The 23,037-nt window shown below is 48.8% G+C and overlaps 1 protein-coding gene across 2 annotated transcripts in view; it reads right to left on the minus strand.

The window, feature by feature from the left end:
- Positions 1-23,037, minus strand: part of VAC14 (Vac14, PIKFYVE complex component) — a 114,741-nt gene that overhangs the window by 31,749 nt on the left and 59,955 nt on the right. For both annotated transcript variants that reach the window (XM_008052979.2, XM_021709933.1), the window contains one exon: positions 9,214-9,346. In XM_008052979.2, coding sequence (XP_008051170.1) covers positions 9,214-9,346 — 133 coding nt within the window. The remainder of the gene's footprint in view (positions 1-9,213; positions 9,347-23,037) is intronic.

Here is a 23,037-nt window from a genome sequence, read left to right on the forward strand (position 1 = left end):
GTGGGGGTGGGGCCTAGAGGGAAGATGGGGAAGGACACACAGATTTACTCGGCATTTCACTTCTGTCTGAGCGGTCTGGAGTTGTGGGAGACAGGGATGAGAGCCCTAGGAGACAAGGAGGAGGTCACATAGGAGGGGTCTCTGTGGGATTTTTTTTCTACAGATCATCAACCCTGAGGGGAAAGGGGATGCCATGAGGGAGCACAGCTTCTCTCTAATGAAGCTGACACCCTCCCAGGGTCCTGGCTACCAGATCTGGAGTCCTGCCTTGTGTATGGAAATGGGGGACATGGCTTGTCTTAGCTCTGCCCCCATGTTGTAAGGGACAGCCACTGCAACTTTTTGGGCTGGTGGCCCAGGTGCTGCTCTGCAGACAGGGTTAGTGGATTCCAGGTACAGTGCTAGACAGGGTCTCTATCACGTGCTGCTTCATGGCATACAAGTACCATGGATTCAAGTGCCATCTGAGGCAGAATTCTGTGCCATGGTGCATCTAGGCCAGGCCTCCCTATCTGAGACAAGAACTCTCCTTCCATGTGGAAGGGGTGCCTAGTCTGGATGGCCTTTCACAAACTGCACGTGATAGAGACCCTCTCGGGTATGCTTCGGAAGACAAGGGTCATGGATGGGGTTTCTGTGATCTTTGTGACTATCTGCTAAAATAAATCACTTGAGGAGAGAGAAGAGAGAACCATATAGGGGTTTCCAAGGACAGTCCAAGGAAATACATGACAAAATGATACCGGCATAAAAGAGCTTCCTGAGAAATGCTTCTACAATAGATGGACAAGATACACTCTGTAGCCGCTTTCCTATAAGGAGTTTAAAAACACTTAAAATGAAGGACACCCATTTGTCTGTCCCAGATGCAACCCTTCCCCAAGGAAGCAGGAGGATAGAAAATTGACTTCTAGGTGCCAATTCCAAATCTGCCACTACTTTTTTTTTTTTAATAAGATGCTACAATATGATATACATTAGCTACTTGCTAATGTCAAAACTTTCCAAGTTTCCCAGCATCCTTCGGTAAGGTGTACACAGTAAGTCAGATCCAGAGAGTACCCCATGATCCATCTGGAAACAACCTTTCAAGTTTCAGAAGCCTCCAAGTTCTTTGCCCCTGAAAACAGTTCCTGACAATGCTTCTTAGGTGCGTGGACTACAAAGAAAATGCTTTCAGCCAAAGGCTGGAAAGGGGCCAAGTGGGAGCCAGCATCCACCCAATGAGTGCCTGTGTGGTATGCACTGGGAGGAGGAGCTTGCCCTGCAATCTGCTGCTGGGTCCTCTCCTCCATCACAGGGGCTCCTGGAAATGGGAGTGATGGTTAGCTCAGTAGGAGGATGGCTGCTTGGCTATGGGGACAGGGGTCAGTCACCCTATAGGACACATGGTTCCCTCCTGCCAAGTTTACCTGTGACTGCTAACTCTCACTGCTCCTGCTCAAAGGGAGTGAAACTTCCGAAACTTCCAAACACCAGGATCCTGCTCTTTGAAGCCCCTGGACCTCCCAGAACACATTGCAGGGATCCCTCTGACCAGCACTTCCTCTCCACACCTCATTCCCTGGTCAGACCTAATTAATCCCAGCCTGGTCTAGCAAGGCCCATCATACATGGTATCCATTTTCCAGAAAAGAAGACAAGCTTTCTTCCAGGGAGTGCCAGCGTGTATCACATGTGAGGACTGTTTAGAGGAGGTGAGACAAAGCCACCCCCTTTCCCTGCCACCTCTGGGTTAACAAGGAACAAGAAGGCCTCATCTTGGATGGTTCTGTGAGGTGCTGGGACACTGGTCATTTTACCACAGATGAGGGGACAATGGAATGCAGGCTGGGTTGGGCTCTCTGGGCTCCCTGGATTTTGTACCCCCTCAAGGTCATCTTTTTACCTCGAATCTTTTTACCTTAGACTCCCAGGTAACCTTTTCTGCATGTCAGACTGGGCCTCTTGGGTCCCCCACCATTCACAGTCCCACAGTATTGTCTCCAATTAGAGCAGAAGCCAAGGGCTGGTTGTGCAAAATGGCTTCTGCTGCACACTCCTCTTTGAGTCCCCCGCATCACAACAAAAGCACCCAGTCCTGGTCCCTGGGGAAAGAATGACTGTGGAAAGCTCCAGAAGATTCACACGGACACTGGGCAGACCTTAATTCAAGCCAGCAAGAAGAGAAGCTTCTTCTGAGAAAGAACTAAGAAACTCCTCGGAAGAATTCCTCTAGCCTGCTCAATGTCCTGTCTCTCTCCTCTCAGCTGGGGACCCAATCAATATGGCTGCAAACTAATAAAGATCAAAAACCCATCTGCATGCTGGGTAGTAGAGCAAAGCCTCTTCTAACAGACAGATAAGTTGGCATGTGTCCGCCAAAGCAATTTATTTATTCTGAACAAATGAATGCAGTCCATTAAAGAGGCAAGAGGAAGAGAACCGAGTGGGCTTACCTGGCTTGTGAGGGAAAGCTGCAGGCAAAGCACAGATATGGCCTGGCCACTCTATGCCAATCCCCCTGCCATTAGCATCAGCACAATGGGCTTTTGGGGGCCTGGCCAATGGCCTCTGACAGGTAAGGTGGCATGTACAAAGACCTGCAGAGCAACAGGGGATACTGATTCCACATGGACTCTGGACACTGGATGACCTAGGAGGGGTCAGTGCTGTGGAAGGTGGGTGGCCCGCGATTTGGCCACAGCTGAAGGCCTTGTTGCATAGGGTAGAGCGCACAAGGCCAGCAAAGTGGAATTTCCCAATTACAGCATGAAAGAAAGCTTCTTCTCTGGAGGCTGCCTCCCCTCCCCAGTCCCTGCAATTAAAAACAAGTCCGGTTGCCAGTGGCTGGTCTGTCCCCCCACCCCCTTTGGCGGCCAATCAGCTCCCCATTCTACCTATACCCCCCTTCTGGACACAAAGGCTCTTATGCACACCCAGGACACTGGGAGGGGGCAGTGCTAGCAGGAGCACATATGAGGGACTCGGAGCATTTGCTCAGTTGGAGAGGCTGCCCTGCCTATCTGCCACAGAGGTGAGAGGAGGACCAGAAAGGACTGGAAGCCTTGTTGCTAGGCTTCCTTGGGTCAGAGTCTCATGGAAGAAATCCCATGACTGCTTCCTCCTTTCCCACTAGGGTCCCAGCCCATCTTCTCCCAATGCCCGCCTCATCTTAGGAATACCCCCTTCTCCCGGGAGGGTGTGCGGGCTCTCATCTACCATTAACTAGGCTGGTTCAGGTCAGAGCCCTTGCATTCACAGCATACAGTCGCTCATTAAAAATGAAAGCATTCTCCAGCTACTCCTCTTTGCAAGGCAGCAGGGAGGAAGAGGACGGGAAAAATGCACAGCTGATGGAGCCAAAGGACGGCTGGCCAGAGGGCCATGTTGGCAGGCAGAGTGAGTATCTTCAGACTTGCTCACTTCCCAGCACAGAAGCAGGCCTTGTAAAGATCACAGCTGTCGGGTCACGCTAGAGTTCATATCACAGTTTATCAAAGAGGCTGGGTTTTCTCCCTCCTCTCCTTTTCTACTGAGTATAAGTGGAATGGTTCACAGGGAGACAAGGCCTGGGTTTGTTCTGACTGCATTAGCATGGAGGGTGGGAAGAGGCCGGAGGAGGGCAATGCACATCAACACCTACTTCGGGTAGAGTTGTTTTAGCGGGGCTGGCCTGGGCTGCTGCCGGGTGCCCTGGGTGTAGGGGCAGCAGGTCTGGCGCACCGGAGTTTGCTCTCGGCACACAAGGGTCAATGATCTCACCCTCCTGCTGAGATCTGGTTTCTCCTCCCCACAGGCCATGGTGGGAGGCAGAAGCTCTTTATCAAATACTGCCAGGACCGGGACTGGAACGCACATCTGCATAACCCTGGCCACACCACGACAAGGCAGGCACTATAACTGTCTCCATTTCATGGACAAAGCAGAAAGCGTTTAGAAACAGTCCACATGGTTGAAAATGGGAGGAACTGGGGTGTGAAACAAAGTCTGACTCTAGAAGCTACTCTTCCTCTGAGTGCCTGCAGGAGGTCCATCTACCCTCCATCTTGCAGATGCCTGTGAAGGGAGGGGGTGTAGTGCCAGAAGAGGCGAGAGGGTGTAGTGCCAGAGGCTCATAGCACTCTGCTCTGCACGTCCCTGTCTTCCCTCAGTCTGTGGGCTTGGCCTCAGCTCCCAGCAGCCAAGGGAAGGGCCTGGGCTGGTGCAGGTCTCAATGAGGCTGGTGGAGAGATGAGGGCTCTGGAGCTGCTGGCTTCCCCAACCTCGACAGGCATCTAAACGGTTATATACACCAGATAAGAAGGCCATGCAGACAGCAAAAGAATGTCCAACCTACCCAGGCCTGGCTGGAGTTCGAGCACCCCATTCCTGCTCCCACATGGAGGTGAGGCCTGGGAAAGCCGCATGGGGGAGAGGAAATGCTCCCAGGGTCCTGAGGGAAATCATACATCTTCTTCAATGCCAAGAACCCCCACCAGATGTTTGCCTTCAAGAAATCTGGATGGCTTTGTCCTTCTATAGACAGCAGCCGCTTCTGGGCCCAGAGCTAAACACACTGCTGCAGAAATAATGGCTTTTATTTCTTGGCCAGAAGAATTTCTTTCCTTCCTCTCTCAGTGATCAACCTTGGAGGCTGAGAAGGGCAACTTATAGCTTGCTTAACAGCTAAAGAGAAGGTCAGGAAATCATCTACTGCTTTCCCTATCAGGCCTGTGGCTTCATGCCAGCATCTGTATGAACCATCATGATGCCCCTCTTTAAAGCAACAGCAGGAAATAAAGAAATGAAGGTGGGGAGCAGGAGGGCAGGCTGACGACCCTGGTGCCTCTTCCCAGCAAGCCTCTGCTTAAGGGCTTTAGCCCCCTTAGGACCATGGGGAGGATGGAGGAAGCGACATGTTTGTAAGGCTTCTTCCACGTAAGATGCTATGCTCTGTGCCCAGATTGTGTGGTTGGCAATGTGACCCAGGGGCTGGTCAGCTGTGGCTTGGCACGCTGGGCTTAGATGGCAGCAGGCTCCAGAGCCAACTTGGCCCTGAGGAAGCTGGGCCAGGTGGCTGTCAGCTGGGACATGCACTGGCAGGTGTGGTGCTGCTTTTGGGAGATGGCTGGACAAATGGCGCAAAGGACTAGGTGACCCATGAGGGACCCAGCCACAAGTTCCTTCTCTCCCCAGCTTGCTGGGTTCTTTGTGCTGGCCAAGGGCTAAGAGACCCTCTGTCTCTAAGGAGTGGGAGTGGGGCCTGGCCTGGAAGCCAGGCTCAACGTCCACCGAGAACTCAGCATGGTCCAGCATGAGTCTGAGCCCTGGAAGAGTGAGTAATCACCATGCTGAATATACTGAGTCCCTAGAGGATAAGGAGGGAGGACTCATGGGCTCAGGTCTTGAGCTCTCTGAGGAGCTGGGCCCCAGGTAGGCCTGACCCTTGATGGTCCTAGCCTGCAAACTGTTAAGGATCCCTCGTGATACCAGGCCCTGTACTCTACCACAGAAGGGGTAAAGGAGGTTGCTGAGCTAGCAGAATGCAGGGGTTTGCAGCCCAGCTCCAACCAAGCTCACACGGCTTCCTCTAATTTTCCCTTCTGCAAAATGAGGATTCCCATCAACCCAGGAAGCCCATGAGATGTTGCAAAGCAAATGAAGCCTCTCTGCCCTAGAGGCTGTAACAGGGAAAATGGTGGTGGCCCTGAGTGGGTGGGGAGGATACACATGTATGCCCATGTTGCCCACGCTTCTGGTCTGTATAGTCAGCGAACACTGGGGCCTACCCTGAGGTCTCTCTCCCCATGCCTCTGAGTGGGCATGTGAGGCTGAGATAGGATGGAAAAACTCAGAGCCTGGTTCTCCAGAGGGGAAGTTAGCCACAAGTTCCTTTTTCAAAGTCCTCTCTCCTTCCACTGGTTCCCTGAGCATCTTCCAGGCAAAGGATTGTTTATCAAGAGCACTGATGCCTCTGCCATTCAGACATGAAATGAACTGTCACTTGTGAGAATATTACACTGCTTTCCTGGTGGGGGGGGGGTCTCTTGCACCACATCTAATCCCTACTTCAATCTCTTACCTGAAACTGTCCAACTTGATGTGATGAAAAACTATGGAAGCCTTTCTCTTTTGCCAGTGAGGTTAAGAATCCATTTCTGGCTGGGCTCAGTGGCTCAGCCTGTAATCCCGCGCCTTTGGGAGGCTGAGGTGAGTAGATTGCCTGAGCCCGCGGGTTCAAGACCCACATGGGCAACTTGGTGAGAGACCTCATCTCTACAATAAATCAAAAAAATCAGCTGGGCGTGGTAGCGCATGCCTGTAATTCCAGCTACTTGGAAGACTGAGGTGGAAGGCTCGCCGGAGCCCAGCAGGTAGAGGCTGCGGTGGCTGGGAGCGGCCACTGCACTCCAGTCTGGGTGACAGAGTGAGACTCCAACTCAAAAAAAAAGAGAATTCATTTCTGACTCTCTGTAATAGGGGTTCTGAACTAGAGTGATTTTGTTCCCAGGAGACATTTGGCAGTTTGGAGACATTTTTGACTGTCCCAACTGGCTGAGAGTGGGTGCTTACCGGCATTCAGTGGGCAGGGGCCTGGGATAATGCTGAACATCTTACAGTGCACAGGACAGCCCATCACACAGAATCATCTGGCTCCAAATGCTGAGTTTCAGAAACTCTGCTCTGGAAGAGCACCGAGAAGCAAGAGGGTGGTGACAGCCTTCCACCACCACAGGGGCATTCTTTTAATGGTCTAGACCATCAGAAGCCCCTTCCTCCGGCTCGGTCCTACTATTTGTCCTTCTGGCCAGGCAGGCCTGTTCCCTCCTTCAGCCCAGTCCCCAGGGTGCCCTCAATGCCACACTCAGTCCCTGAGCTGCCTGGTCGCATTCTGTACCTGCCACTCCACTTCCTGCCTCCTACTCTTTTTTGTGTGTTAAAGTCTCACTCTGGTGCCCAGGCTGGAGTGCAGTGACACGCTCACGGCCACCCCAGCATTGACCTGCTGGGCTCCCACAATCCTTCCGCCTCAGCCTTCCAAGTAGCCAGAACTACAGGCGTGCACTATCATGCCTGGCTAATTTTTTTTTTAACTTATTATAGAGACGAGGTCTCGCCAATTTGCTCAGGCTGGTCTCGAACCTGCAGACTCAGGCAATCCACTCACCTCGGCTTCCCAAAGTGCTGAGATTATATGCTGAGCCACCGAGCCCAGCCCCCGCCTCCGACTTAAGCTCTCCCTGCATGCAGGCTCCTGCAGTGGCTCCCAGGAGATCCTCTTCAGGTCTCACCTCCCTCACTGCCTCCTGCTATCTCCCTCTTTCAATCACCTTCCTTCTACCTCTGTGGTCCTTCGCCACAGCCTCCTCTTCTGGTTTCTTCTTTCCCCAATCTTTACAGACTGGAGCTCTTAGGGCTCAGCCTCAGACCTCTTCCCTTCTCAATTCGCCCCCTCTTACTCTCTAAGAATGAAAGCTCTATAATGGCAGAACCATCTAGAATGATACCTTGCAGAGTCAGTGTTGACTAAATATCTGTTGAATGAATGAATGAACAAATGAATGATTATGCCATCAATTTCCAGATTTGCTTGGGCTTAGGTCTCCCTTTTGAGAGTCTCTCAAAAGGTACAGCAAACTACTTCAATATTTTCCCTTTGATGTCTTGAAGGCAATTCAAATTCAAACGTATGAGCTTCCTCACTCCCTGCCATTCTTCTGGGGTTCCTACCCTGGGGACTGGCACAACCACCCATCCAGCTGCCCAAACCAGAGGCCTGGGTGTCATTCCTAGCTGTCTCTCCCCTCACTCTTCAACGCCATCAGTCACCAATCAGCCCTACTTCCAACTCAGTCAGGAGACCAGCTGCTTCTTCCCATCCCCCTTGCAAGCTGCCACAGTCTCTACTTGGACAACAGTCCCCCACTGGTCTCCATCTCGGCCCCTCTACCCCACTCTCCCCAGCAACAGTCATCTTTCACATCAGAAACCTGGTCACGTTGTTCCCTGGCTCAAGCCCTTGCAGCAGCTCTCCATTGACCTCTGGGTAAGGTCCCCCATCCTTAGTGTAGCCCACAGGCTGAACCTGCTTTCTGATTTACAGAAAAACGAGCTCTTCATACTCTCTCCTGCCTTGATGCTCCATATAGGTTGGGCCCTCTGCCAGAACTCCTTCAACTCCCACCCCTAGTGTGGCATGTTCCCTACATACCCTGACAACTTCAATAACCCTATCATCCCAGAGGTTCTGATTTCACTGGTCAGAGGGAGGCCCGGGAATCTTCTCTCAGTCTCTTCAGTGATCTAGCAATGCAGGGCTGAGAACCATGCTGTAGAGAATCTGGGACCACTTGAGCTATTCCAGAAATCTCCCCATCTGGCTTCGGTGGGGAGCCAGAAGAAACTTTTGCCCCTGGTCTAGCTTTCACTAGGCTGAGCATGACACTGGGCCACACTTCTGTTGACCCTGCTCTTGGAACTGAGTTGGAAGTAAAGGGCCAGTCTCAGTCATGCTGCTACATTTCTAGAGTCTTTGAGGCTGGGGCTGTTGCCCTGGTACTGTTCAGGGTTAGGCTCACAGGACTCAAGAACATGGTCCCACCAAGCCTGGTCAATTTCTGCACTGGTTGGTAGCTGAGCTCCAGGACACAGCTCTGTGCCATACACCATCTGGCACACTTCCTTTCCTCTCTGGAAGACTGACAATGGCATTTAATGAGGGGATAATCCACCTCGAAGGAAAGAAAAAAGACAGCCAGGTGCAGTGGCTCATGTCCGTAATCCCAGCAGTTTGGGAGGTGGAAGTGAGAGGACTGCCTGAGCTCATGGGTTCGAGACCAGTCTGGGCAACTTGGTGAGACCTTGTCTCCACAACAGATAAAAAAAAAAATTAGCCAGGTGTGGTGGTGCACACCTGCAGTTCCAGCTACTTGAAAGGCTGAGATGGAAGGATCTCCTGAGCCCAGCAGGTTGAGGCTGCAGTGGTTGTGAACATGCCACTGCACTCCAGCCTGGGCGACAGTGAGACTCTGACTCAAAAAAAAAAAAGACAACACTGACCTGCCTCATGTCAAAAGTACCAATAACCGGGCATAAGGGACAACCTTCCTTGTTTTTTTTTAAGAACAAACCCAAAGGACAGGAGAAAGAGGAGAGAGAAGGGACAGAGAAAGTGGCTGCTTTGACACCTTGTATGCTGTGAGAATGAGAAGTCGAGGCTGTGTGAGGAGGAGAATGCACACTGAGGCTGACCTGATGATGAAAGGGCCTCTGACCTCCAGGAGCTTCCGTTCACTGCTGAACCTCTTGAGAAGGTTGATCATGAACTTATAGAAGTAGGAGTTCATGGTGGGAGTGGAAGGAGAACATTCTAAGCCTTTGGTACCTGTAGAGAAAGGGACAGAGCCAGGATGATGAGTACACAGAGGAATGAGAACCAATTATAGATAGAAACAATTGTAAAAGCCAAAAAACTGTGTGTGTGTGTGTGTGTGTGTGTGTGTGTGTGTGTGTGTGTGTGTGGAGAGATCTGTATATGACAAGATCAGGGAAAATCTCCAATCAAGGGCCATGGATTGGCAGAAAACAAGCAAATATGCACAAATAAAACTTGGCTTGTTACAGAAAGGCCCATTTACTGTCCACCCTTCCATCTAATCCCAAACCACTTAGTGAACATCTTTGGTGTGGAAGACCCTGCTAGGCACTATGAATTTTTTTTTACAAAACAAACTTCTACTCATTATCCTAATAGATAAAATGCACCTGGGGTCTACTTGGGCCAGTTAAGGACTTCTCTTTACACAAGTCAAAGAGAAGCAAAGGTTAATGAAGCTGACAGACCCACAAGAGGCAAAAACCAAACTTCAATCCTAATGTTACTTGAGAAAAAAATATGCACACATTAAAGACAGTAAGGACTGATAAAATGTTACAAAGTGTTTTAATTTCTACTGAATATTTTGAAATCAAATATTTTTTCTTCCTCATTGCAGTCAAGGAAGCTCTTTTAAGGAGGAACTCTGAAAATTTCCAAAGCCCTGAAGTGGCTTTATAAGCAGAAGCACAAACATAGACACGTGTCCCAGTGGAAAACACACCGAAGAGCACATACCACCACTCCTTCCAGCCCACTCCCGCGCATGTGCTCTTCTATAAAGCACCCAGTGCTGAGAAGGAGAGGGCGGACAGAATGCTTGGATGGTCCTGAGGTAGTGTATTTGCACTCTCCTTGGGGTTTCCCTGCTCTTCTTTTCTAATACAGCTGACCCCGACAGCACTGTGGAAATGACAGAGGTGGCAGGAATCCTCACTCACTCTGCCCAAATCACTCACAGGGCATCTTAAAAAAAAAAACACACCAAAAAACAACTTTATTGAGATTTAATTCATGCACCATAAAGTTTGCTCATTAAAGTGTACAATTCAGTGTTTTTTGGAACAGCCACAAAGTTGTGAAGTGATCACCATATATTTCAGACCTTTTTTTCCTTCTTTTTTCTATAGTCTTTTTGTGTGTTTATTGGCTATTTGTATTTCCCTCCTATGACAGTATCTGTCACATATTTTATTCATTTTCATTGTATTCATTGTCCATCTTTTTCATACCAACTAAAAAAATTTAAAAAATTTTAAATATGTGGGGTACAATTCGGAGTTAGGTATACAAATGTCCATTATGCAGGTACCCTTGTTGATGAGGTGTGCCCCTCCCTTGGCAGTTTTCCACTACTGCCAATCCCTTTCTTACAGTATTATGCTAGCTGTTCAAGGGCTGCTTATGAATAAGAACATGTGATACTCGGTTCTTCGTTTCTGTGACAGATCACTCAGTATTATAGCCTCTTAGTCCATTCAAGTTGCTGCGAAGTTCATAATTTTGCTTCTTTGTTTTGTTTTGAGTTGGAGTCTCACTTTGTCACCCAGACTGGAGTGCAGTGGCCGCTCCCGGCCACCACAGTCTCGACCTGCTGGGCTCCGGCGATCCTTCCGCCTCAGCCTTCCAGGTAGCTGGAACTACAGGCGTGCGCTACCACACTCGGCTAATTTTTTATTTTTTATTGTAGAGATGAGGTCTCGCCAAGTTGCCCAGGCGGGTCTCAAACTTGCGGAATCAGGCAACCCACTCACCTCAGCCTCCCAAAGCGTGGGATTACAGGCTGAGCCACCGAGCCCAGCGTAATTTTGCTTCTTTACGGCTGCATAATATTCCAGCATGTATATAGCATGTATATATACCACATTTTTTTATCCAGTCCTCTTTCGATGGGCAGCACGGTTGGTTCCATGTTTCTGCTATTATAATTAATGCTGCAATAAACATGCATGTGCAGGTATCTTTTTCATAGTGATGAGTTCCTCTGGGTATATTCCAAGTAAGAGGATTGTGGGTCATACGGGAGGGTCGATTTTTAGATCTTTTAGGAATTACCACACTGTTTTCCACAGAGGCTGTACTAGTTTACATTTCCACCAGCAGTGTAGAAGAGTTCCTTTTTCCCTGTATCCTCTCCAGGATCTGGATCTGGAGTTAGGTGGTATCTCAGTGTGGTTTTAATTTGCATTTCTTTGATGACTAGTGAGGCTGAGCATTTCGTCATGTATCTGCTGGCTGCTCTCATGTCTTCTTTTGAGAAGTGTCTATTCATATCTTTTGCCCACTTTGTAATGGGGCTGTTTGTTTTTTCCTTTTGGCATGTTTGAGTTTCTTGTAGCTCCTAGATGTTAGGCCTTTGTTAGAAATATAGTTGGCAAATATTTCTTCCCAGTCTGTGGGCTGTCTCCCCACTCTTAATGGTTTATTGGTTTTGCAGAAGCTTGTCAGTTTGATGAGGTCCCACTTGTTTATCTTATCTCTTATTGCATGAGTACTTGGGGTTTTGATCAGGAATTGGCTGCCAGTTCCAATTTCCATAAGGGTGTCTCCTGCATTTTCTTATAGTTTGAGGTTTTACGTTTAGGTCTTTGATCCATTTAGAATTGATTTTTGTGTATGGGGATAGGTAGGGGTTCTGTTTCATTCTTCTCCATGTGGTCAGCCAATTTTCCCAGCACCATTTACCGAATAGGTTCTCCTCTCCTCAGTGGTTGATGGCGGAGGCTTTGTTGAAGATGAGTTGGTTGAGAAATTGAGGCTTAGCTTCTACAACCGCTATCCTGTTCTATTGGTCTATATGCCTGTTCTTGTACCAATACCAGGCTGTTTTGATTATTGTAGTTTTATAATAAAGATTAAAGTCTGGGAGTGTGATGCGTGATGCCTCCTGCTTTTTTTTTTGCTGAGGATAGTTTTGGCTATCTGTGGTTGTTTATGTTTCCATATGAATTCCTGTATTGTCATTTCCAGGTCCAAGAAGAATGCTGCTGTTAATTTAATGGATATTGCATTAAATCTGCAGATTGCCTTGGGTAGAATGAACATCTTAACAATGTTGATTCTTCCAATCCATGAGCATGGAATATTTTTCCATTTGTTTGCATCATCTTTGATTTCTTTGAGCAGTGTTTTGCAGTTTTCATTGTAAAGGTCTTTGACTTCTCTGGTTAGGAAGATGCCATAGTATTTCATTTTTTTGTGTGGCTATTGTGAAAGGGATTGTGCTTTTAATTTGGGTTTGTTTGTTTATTGTTGTTGTATAGAAATGTGATTTATTTTTGAACATTTATTTTATACACTGAGACTCTGCCAAAGTCCTTTATCAGTGCAAGGAGGTTTCTGACAGATTCTCTTGGTTTTTTGAGATATAGAATCATGTTGTCTGCAAAGAAGGATAACTTCCTCTTTTCCTATTTGGATACCCCTGATTTCCTTCTCTTGTCTGGTTGTTCTAGCTAGGATTTCCAATACTATGTTGAACAGGAGGAGGGAGAGTGGGCATCCTTATCTTATTCCGGTTTTTAAGGGAAATGGTTACAATTTCTGTCTGTTTAGCAGTATATGGCTGTGGGTTTTTCATAGATGGCTCTCACTATTTTGAGGTATGTTCCATCTATGCCTAGATGTTTGAGAATTCTTATTAAGAAGGGGTGCTGCATTTTATCAAAAGTTTTTTCCACGTCTAATGATACAATCATGTGGTTTTTGTCTCTACATCTGTTGATGTATTTAGTTATGTTTATGGTCTTGCGGATGCTGAACCAGCCCTGCATCCTGGGGATGAAGCCTACCATGGTGGATGGTTTTTGAGATGTGTTGTTGGATCCAGTTTGCTAGAATCTTGTTGAGAATTTTAGCATCTATGTTCATCAAGGCTATTGGCCTGCAGTTCTCTTTCTTTGTTGGATCTTTACCCAGTTTGGGTATCAATGTGATGTTAGTTTCATAAAATGATTTGGGGAAAGTACCATCTTTCTTGATTGCCCAGAATACTTTCAGTAAGATTGGTATCAGCTCCTCCTTGTATGTTTTGTAGAATTCTGCTGGAAAGCCATCTGGTCCAGGGCGCTTTTTTGTAGGTAGTTTTCTTATGACATAGTCGATTTCCTGGGTTGTTATTGGCCTATTTAGGGTCTCGATTTCTTCTTGTTTCAACCTGGGGAGGTTGTGAGATGTCAGAAAGTCCTCCATTTTATTTAGGTTTTTGAGTTTGTTTCCACCGAGGTGTACTTAGTAATCTCTGATAATCTTTTGTATTTCTTCAGGGTCAGTTGTGACTTCATCTTTTGCATTTCTGATTGTGTTTATTTGGGTTGTTTCCCTCTTTTTTTGGTCAGTCTAGCTAGGGGTCCATAAATCATATTTATCCTTTCAAAAAATCAGCTTTTGGTTTCATTGGGCTTTTAAAAAAAATTATATATTGTCTTCTATGTCCCGATTTTTGGCTTTTATCTTGGTGATCTGGATTCTTCTGCTGAAGTTAGGGTTTTAGTGGTCTCGCTTTTCCAGCTTCCTTGGGTGATTTGTTAGGCTATTAACTTGTGATCTTTCCATTTTCTTCATGTGTGTTTGCAGAGCTATGAATTCCCCTCTGAGGACTGCTTTCATGATCCCAGAGATTTTGGTAAGATGTTTCTTCATTTTCATTTGTTTCCAGGTATCTTTTAATCTCTGTCTTGATTTCTATGTTGACCCAGGAGTTGTTTAGTATCATGCTGCTTCGTGTCCATGTCTTTGTGGGTTTTGGGGGAACTTTGTTGGTGTTGATATTTATTTTTATTCCACTGTGGTCTGAGAAGGTGCATGGCATAATTTCAATCTTATGGAATTTGTTTATGCTTGATTTAGGCCTCGGATGTGGTTGATCTTAGAGTAAGTTCCATGTGGTGATGAGAAGAATGTATATTCTGTGGTTGTTGGGTGGAGTGTTCTGTAGGTAACAGTTAGGTCCATTTGGTCAAGCGTCACATTGACGTTCCAGATCTACCTGTTGACTTTTTGTCTTGATGATGTCAGACCACTTTTACCACCCCAAAAGGAAACACATTACCCATCTGCATCCACTCTCTACTCCCTCCCCTAGTCCCTGGCAACCACTAAATCTACTTTCTGTCTATGGATTTGTCTATTCTGGACAGTTCACGTAGATGGAACAATACAGTATGTGGTTCCTTTCACTTAATGTATTTTTAGGGTTCATCCATGCTGTGGCATATAAAAAACTGAATAATATTGTATGAATATGCAAATTTTGTTTGTCCATACATCAGCTGGTGGACATTTGGTTGTTTCCATGTTTTGGTTATTACAAATAATACTTGCTATGAACATTCACATACAAGTTTTTGAGTAGCTATAGGTTTTCAATTATATACCTAGGAGTGAACTGCTGGGTCATATGGAAACTCTATATTTAACTTTTGAGGAACTGTCAAACCGTTTTTCACAGTGGCTGCACTATATTATATTCCTAGCAGGAATGTATGAGGGCTCCCACTTCCCCATGTCCTCACCAGTACTTGCTATAATCTGTCTTTTTAATTACAGCCATCCTAATGGATGTTTCCATTGTGGTTTTGATTTGCATTTTCTGAATGGCTAATAAGATCGGTGTACTTACTGACCACTTGTATATCTTCTCTGGAGAAATGTATACTCAAATTCTTTGACTGTTTTAAAATTGGGCTATTTGCCTTTTTATTGTTGAATTATAAGAGCTCTCCATATATTGGATACAAGTCTCTGATCAGATATGGTTTGGAAACACTTTTCTTCATTTGGTGGGTTGTCTCTTTTTACTCTTGACGGTATTCTTTGAAGCACACAATTTTTAATTTTGATTATTTTTTTCTTTGGTTGCTTGTGCTTTTGGTGTCATAGCTAAGAAGTTATTACCTAATCCAAGGTCATAAAGATTTACTGATATCCTTTGGGTCTCTGGTCCATTTTGAGTTAATTTTGGACCAGAGGGTGTAAGTCTAGTTGTCTCAGTATAACATGACTTAATAGTTAATAACTATCATTTATTGCACATTTACTATGTGCTATGCATGCCAAAACCTTTGACACACAGTATATAATTTAATTCTCCAAATAAGCCTTGAAAATATGCACCATTGCTATTCCCACTATACACAGAGGGAAGCTGTGAATTAGGGTGAGGATTATCCAAAGTCACAGAGCTGGTGACTGGTGGAATCATTGACCCCAGAAACCTGGTCTTCAGAGCCCATGTTCTTAGTAGCTCTACCAGGTTGCCTATCTCTTGGGCACTGATGTTCAGGCAGGCTTGGGGTTCATAGGTTAGGTGACTTGCTAGGCAGAAGAACAGAAGGCATAAAGACTGAAGTCGAGGTTCTGCCAAGCCAAGACTGAGAACACTGAAAATGACATCAAGAGCCCTGAAGAAAGCACTCAGTCTGCAGCTCTTGGAAACTCAGAGAGGACTCTAAGGGAAGCAGAGTGGTCAACAGAAGCATCTGCGGCCATCATCTTCTGAGGCAGCTCCTCTCTTGCCCAGGAACTTTGTGTGAGTCTTGACTTTCTCCCTAGACCAGGGAGGAAATGGCTGAGCAGTGGCACAAGACAGGCAGAACATGAAGACTCTGAGAATCAAACCTGGCTGTGGGAGGTCACATCAGATCCAAGAAGCATCAGCCCAAAGTACAAAAAAGGAATGTGCAGAACCATCCAGAGTATGGTGTGTCTCACAGGGGAGCCTCTATGGAATGACTTTATTAGATGCCAGGGGCCAGAAAACAGCAGTAAGACCTTCCTCCAAAAAAAGTTCTTTTTTGAACTCAGATCTCCCTTCCATCCTCTCATGGTTCTTATGGGGAAGTGGCTGGGCACTAGAAAGGTGTTTTTCTGTTTTGTTTCTCCCAGCTATAAATTACTCTGAGGATTCCTCACCAGAAACCACACCTCCAAACCATACAGTCCTCAATCCTGAGAACCTCCCAGACAGCTCCCATGAACCATGCTAACTCAGGTCAAGGGCAGGCCTCATTCTGCTTCTTGTTTGGACTGCATCGTTCTGGGTCCCTGCCCAGTTAAGCCTGGCTTGGGAGGTCCCGAGTGACTCTGGAATGGCAAACAGTCTCTGCTCCCTGGCCCAGAGGGGCTGTTTGCAGAATCAAGTATCACATTCTTCCAGATCAAGTTACCCCAGGCCCAGTTGGGGCTGATCTCTGAAGAGGTGTCTGCAGATACAGCTGTTGAGGCAGCACTGTCTCACTGTCCCCACCCTCAGAAGATGAATTCAGCACTCCTATGGTGGTCTGGCTGAAAGGCACAGGCTGCATGCCCCCCACACTGGAGATGTCCAGTTAACTGCAGCTTCTTCCAGGTGCTGGTTCACAAAGGCTCCTCTTCGTGCCCCTGTCTTCCTGCTTCCCTATGTGCACCCCCAGCCCGCCCCATTTCCACACCTAGAGCCACTTGGGTTCCAAAGTGGCCCTATTCCAAAGAACAAAGGGACCAAAGCAGGAAGTAACCACAAAGAAATCTTCCCCAACTGAGGTCATTGTCTCCATTCCTAAGAGGCCGAGAACCTTGGGGAGAGGTGCCAGGTTGCTCTAGCCTCACGGGGACAATAAGAAACATCAAAGCGAAGTGGCTAAGCCTCAGTTTCCTCATTTGTAAAGTGGGACAATAAGAGCCCCTATTAAATGAAACAAAATATGTGATGTACTAGGCCTGGGGCCTGCCACACAGTTTGTGCTCAATAAACGGGGCTACTTTTATTAGCAAATGTCCTGTATCTCAGAGCACTGCACAGGGCAGACCATTCTCATTTTCTAAGACTCAAAATGGATGACTGGGACTGAGGGACTAGTCTGAAATGCCTGAGTGGGGAGATTTAAGATCTAGAACAAATTCTTAGTGTTCTGTTGGGATGCTATTAAGGAAAAGAAGGGGTTGCTTATGACCTTCCTTTCAATATCCAGAGAGGAAAATCAGTCCAGCTTTTAGATGACAGACCAGTCAGAGATGGCAAAAGAGAAGGCCGGGGGCTGCTCTGAACACATCTCTGGTCTCCTTAGCCACAGCGTCCACTCTGGGCCAAAAGTGGTCTCTGTAGCTGAGGTCCTTAGTAGAAAGGAGAGGGGCAGAGTCACATGTGTGAGAAGCCACACCAAGTAATTCACATTCGCCCAGGGCAGCTCAGCCCTCACTGTGCTCCACAGTGTAAAGCCTAAGACAGGAAGAAGCCAGGAGCCTTCTCTGAAACTCAGCTGACAAGAGGCCAGGGCATACAAGAGCTTCAGAGGAGCTGCCTGGGGCTAGCCTGCAGCTGTTAGGGGCAGGACTGTTTGCCTTCTAGATGACCACCTGCCAGAAAGGTCACTGCCCTTGAGAGGAGGAGCCTCCCCAGGACAGGGCTGGGAGCCTTGAGCAGTGCTTGGAAGAGACCACAGGTCTGGGCAGGGCAGGGCTTTCCCCATGGGGGAGGAAGGGGTAGGGACAACACTTCCTGGGGAGAAGGGTGAGCTGGATAAGAACAGAAGTGGTCTCTGTGCTTACCTGGACAGTATGAGGGACTACTCAGTCTTCCCTAGCCTCAGGTTCCCCCTTTGCTCACCAGTTACTCTTCTGCCCTAAGCAGCCCTTCCAGTGCCTTAAAATGAAACCTGGGAAAAGATGTCCTCAAGCAGGGCTGCAGGCTCAGGAGATGGGGTAGAGAGAACAAACTCGCCTCAGGAATGTGACTATAGGAGTGATGGGCCTCTCAGCAGCACTGATTTCCGCCTCACTGCTGCCTGCTTCTCCCAGGGGGAGGGAGCAGAGAGCTAGGCTCTGCACATGCATTAGGAAGGGGTAGAGCTGGAACAGGAGCTCAGTGGCCCAGCTCAGGGCACGTCCCCCAACACTGTGTTCTGAGGATCCGCTAAGACGTTGTACTCAGGGAGCGTTACTGCCAGTACAGTCTCCCAAGCCCACCGGAGATGGGCGAGCAGCTGCTTTGACTGGGGAGGAGAGGAGGGTGGGAACAACCTGGCTATGTGTCTCAGGAGAGGGGCTCTCTTTGAGGGGCCAAGGAGAGTGGAATTTCCATTCCCCAATCCTGCAGAGGGTAAGAGGCAGGAGGCAGAGTGCCATTCCTCGGCTGAAGGCTGCTCTGTCTCACAGTTCTGGTTTGGGAAAGCGAGGAGCCTGCCGGGCCCTGGTGGGAAGTTCACGAGACCAACTGCGGCCTGGGGCAGACAGATGCTGTGGGGAGCACTCAGTACATAAAACCAGGCCAGGGGGGTGGGCGGCTGGGGAGCCAACCCTGCAGATGTTACTAAGTGAAGCCTGATGTGGCGACATGAGAATCTGCAGAACGTCTTACAAACAACCTGCCCTGGGATGTCTTGGATTGAGTTTTGTGGCTATGACGTGAGGGAACCTCACATGGCAGGATAAAAATAGCTCTGGCCTCAATACATAACATGAGTTACAGTTCAACAGAACCAGATGTGAACATGTTAGCCACCCAGCTTGGGCCCAGCAGGGTACCTATTCCCTGCCCTCTCTGCTGGGGTTAGGCCCATGTGCCTAGACAGCCCTGCTGAGTGGGTGTCAGGAGCCACTGCCCTGATGACATAAGAAAGGGCTGGAGGCTGCTCAGAGCACCACGGAATCCTAGGGACCAGATCAGATCCAGGCCATTGCTGACTAGCAGGGCAAGGGAGGCAGCGCCACCTTCTCCAAGGCTAGTTTCTCTCCCTGTAGACCATCACAGGGCTAAAGGATATCATGCTGTTTACAGCACAGGAAGTGCTCCATGGAAGGGGTGGCTGGTATGAAACTAAGAGGGGACAGGGCAGGGGACAGAACCAAGAGGCTAGGAGAGAGGGAGACCAAGTGGGATCCCGGGAGGTGTGGTATCTGCAGAATTGGAAGGCGTGCAAGACTGTGTGGACAAATGATGCTGCAAGAGTGGTACCATCTTGGGGTCTGAAACAATCCCTTTCTTATCTGTGGGTCACTCAGCTGAGGTTAGCAGGACTATAGCGCCGGGGCCATCATCACAGTCAGGAGGCTCCACAGCTGCTCAGTTCAGTGTGAGATAAGCTGCTGAGCCCCAGCAGGGCCTGGGAGGGACTTCTAGCTGACATGGCAGTGGAGAGGGGCCACACAGCAGTCTGCAACCAGGAAAGCTGCTGCTGCAGGGTGAGGAGGAAGGGACTAGTCAGCAGGAAGAGTCTGGGCTGCCATTGGCTTTCCATCTGGTAAAAAGGGAGGGCCTGGCAGCAGGGGCATGAGAGGACACCTTCCTGGGCAATGGTGCCAGGGAACCCTCAGACTTGTTGCAAGTGATGGGGTGATTGGCCCAGGTGACCTCACCTTCTGTCACTCTAATGAACTCTGAAAAATAGGTACTGGCCCTTATTGGGCATCTGATATTAGGGATCCAGGGACAAGTAAAAGGTGGCCCCGTGGTCTGCAATGGTGCCTCTCACAGTGAGATTACCACACAGATCACCTGGCTACCCTGATCAAATGTGACCCTGGAGTGTGGGGCAAGTGTTCACATTTCAGCTCTGGATGATGCTGAGGAGCCTCAACCTGCAGCAGGGCTCTAAGAGGTCCTAGCCAGGAGGAGAGAGATGTGAACTCATGGCCCAGCCAGGTGAAGGGTAAGCAGGAACAGAGGAGGCTGATCTGCCAGGTTATTATGGAAAGCCTCACAGAGGAGCCCTCCGAGCTGGTCGGTAATAAACAGGATGGAAGCAAAGACAACCCCTTGTGTGCATGGAGGATTGATCTTAGCCCCTTCCACGTAGAAGCTCACTAATCCCTCAAGCACCCCACCACCCAGTTTACAAAAGAGAGGGAGGTGGCACCGAAGCAGGTCACTTGTCCAAGGTCACAGGACAGGTGGGCAGAGCTAGGTTGTGAACCCAGATCTCTCTGAACCCTGTCCCCATACTCCCTCACCTTGTCTTCTAGGGCTGGGAAGGGTGTATGGGAAGAAGAGCCTTCAAGGCTCCAAGAGCAACAGTCAAGGCCTTCTGGGGGCTAGTATTGCTGGAGGGAAGGGAAGGGCAGGAGTAGGTAGTGGAAGGACAAATGGTGAGGTACTGCTGTGGCCTGAGGTCAGGATGGGGGTCCTGAAGTCACTGTGAGAAGAGCAATGCCCCTAAGAACTGCCAGGCTGTGGTTGCAGCCAAATACCCACTGCTCCTTCCCTCAGGCAGTGGAGCTTCCAGAGCGGGACGAGGGTGGGATTCCCATGTAGGGTAAGGAGCTCAGGCTTTCAGTATGCGCTGCAGGCCCCGTTTGAGGTGGGAGTGAAAACAGTGCTTGCCTCTCAGAGCTGCTGTGAGGAGCCCAAGGGCTAACTCACAGGAGACAGCATGTGTGAGTGCTCAGAGCAGGGCCTGTCCTAACATGACACCAACCCCCGCCGTAAGTATAATTCTTTGTCTTAGACAGGGTCTAGCTATGTTGTTCAGGTGGGAGTGCAGTGATGTGATCACAGCTCACTGCAGCCTCAACCTCCTGGGTCAGGAAATCCTCCCACCTCAGCCTCCTAAACAGCTGTTGTTATAGGTATACACCACCACACCTAGCTAATTTTGAATTTTTGTAGAGATGGGGGTCTCACTTAATTGCCCAGACTGGTCTTGAATTTCTGGCCTCAAACAACCCTCCCACCTTGGCCTCCCAAAATGCTGGTATTACAGGCACGTACCACTATGACTGGCCTAATATTATTGCTACTGTGGTTATTATGGAAAATGTCACAGAGATGGCTTTCCGGGTTTCTTCTAGAACTTGCTTCTGTCTGGTGACATGAAGATGCTGTTGACATTTGGCCACGCTGGCATGGGCTAATATGAAAGAAACTGAATCAGAACATTTCATTTCTACCTGTTTTTAGAGCTAGCGATAAAACACCATGAACCAGTGAGCCCCGCATGGTACACCGAGTGAGCAGTTTTGATCCCGCCAAGAATGAGTCCCGTTGCAGGCAGGAAAAGTCAGAGAAGACTGGATTTTAGAGACAAATTTGAATGTTGGGGTGATTTTAGCCTCAGACTGCCAAAGGCTGGCTGAGTCTCCTGGGGTCCCTGGACGACGAGGCTGTTTTAACAAGGGACTAACTCCAGAGGCCTCCTTGATCCTGCTGAGTTTTCTGCACAAGGCTCAGGGTCAAGGTGGGCCTGCAGGCCTGTTTGTTGTCCCTCTTCCTCAGAGCCTGGCAGGGTCTCTGAAGACTCCCCTGAGTGGCAGAGAAGGTACAAAAGGAAGGTTTCACATGAAACCTAAGGGCTGGGAGGTGGGAAATGAGCTGTCCCTCTGCCAGCTTCCCTTAAGTCTGCCAGCCTAGGCAGCTCTCCATCCTGATTGCCCCTGAGTCCCTCTATCCCTCATCCTGGGGCTCTGTGCCGGCCAGGAACCAGAGAGGCGGGGCAGGAGAAGTGAGACCTAAGCCTCTGCCCACGCCTCTCTGTGCCGGAGGGAGAGATGTTTATGCTAGGCCAGGCGAGAGGAAAATCCCGTGTGGGCAACTCTGCCTCATGGGGCCCTGGGGACCACTGCTACGGTGCATGTAGGCCAACAAAGCAGCCGCCCAGGCGTGTGATGGGTCTGGCTTCCCCACAGCTGCGTGCGATCTGCACCACTTGAGTTTAAAGACCCAACACACAGGCGGGGCCATTTGGTTCCCTACAGATGCCACTGACTTCATCTTTGCTAGGATCCCTTCTCTGCTTTCCAGAAACTCTCTTCATGCCTTTGGGATGATCTCCCCTAAAAGGGGCACAGTACTGCAGTCTGCAAGTTCTCAGAGCTGTGCCCTGGAGAGCCAGAGCAAAGCAGAATCCAAACAGGAAGCGGGCCGGGCTGTGCAGTCTTATCCATGTGCATGGCCAGATGGAAACAGACAGAATGATCCCCTGCATGCCTGAGAAGTAATCTGGGAGGAGCTAGCGAAGGGAGGGATGAGTGTACACTTCCTGTATGCTTTTGACCTCAACACTACCCCGCATATCCTCGGTGCCTGGCGCATGCCCTCCCAGGGCAGCAGAGGTGAGAGAGGAGACAGAACACACTCTGGCTTCCCTTGCTTTCATTACTGGTTTGAGCTGACCTTTTAAAATCATAGATTCGTTTCTAAAATCCAATGCCAGCTGTGGACAGGCACGTGTGAACCCATGCAGATCTGCCCAGGGGTTCTCACACTCCTTGAAGTTTATACTTGGGTCTCAGGTTAAGAGCTCATTGCCCACTGAGTTGTGGATTCTTACCCACACACCCCCTCCTTGGCTATATGGCTGTGAATTCGTGAAGTAAGAAGTGTTATTGGCTGTAGGTACTTCCTTGGTGTTCTTTCCAGGATAGAGTTCCCTCCCATCTGGCATACTTTGTTGTTTTTCTATGAATTCTGAGTGAGTCCCTGGCTGATGTGACCTAATCTGACAGCCTCAGTGAGCTAGGGCAGGAGGCTCTACCACCTCAGTCTTGTTTACAGCCCTCCCATCTTGGCAGGGCCATGAGCTGAAGTTCAGAGTACTCTGCCATACGGTCCCCTCAGCCCTCCTTCCCAAGCATTGAAAAGGGCTTGATGCTGCAGGCCCTTCAGGGACCTCCGGCCCATGACCTGCTTCCTCAGGGCACACACCCATTCTCTAGAGCCTGGGCTGCCCACAGCAGTCTCCTGGACCATCCTTTTGTGAGTGGGAACACATGTCACACACAGTCATCAA

The sequence above is a fragment of the Carlito syrichta genome, unplaced genomic scaffold, assembly GCF_000164805.1.
Source record: "Carlito syrichta isolate Samal-C Ts95f unplaced genomic scaffold, Tarsius_syrichta-2.0.1 Scaffold287748, whole genome shotgun sequence".
Taxonomy (NCBI): Eukaryota; Metazoa; Chordata; class Mammalia; order Primates; family Tarsiidae; genus Carlito; species Carlito syrichta.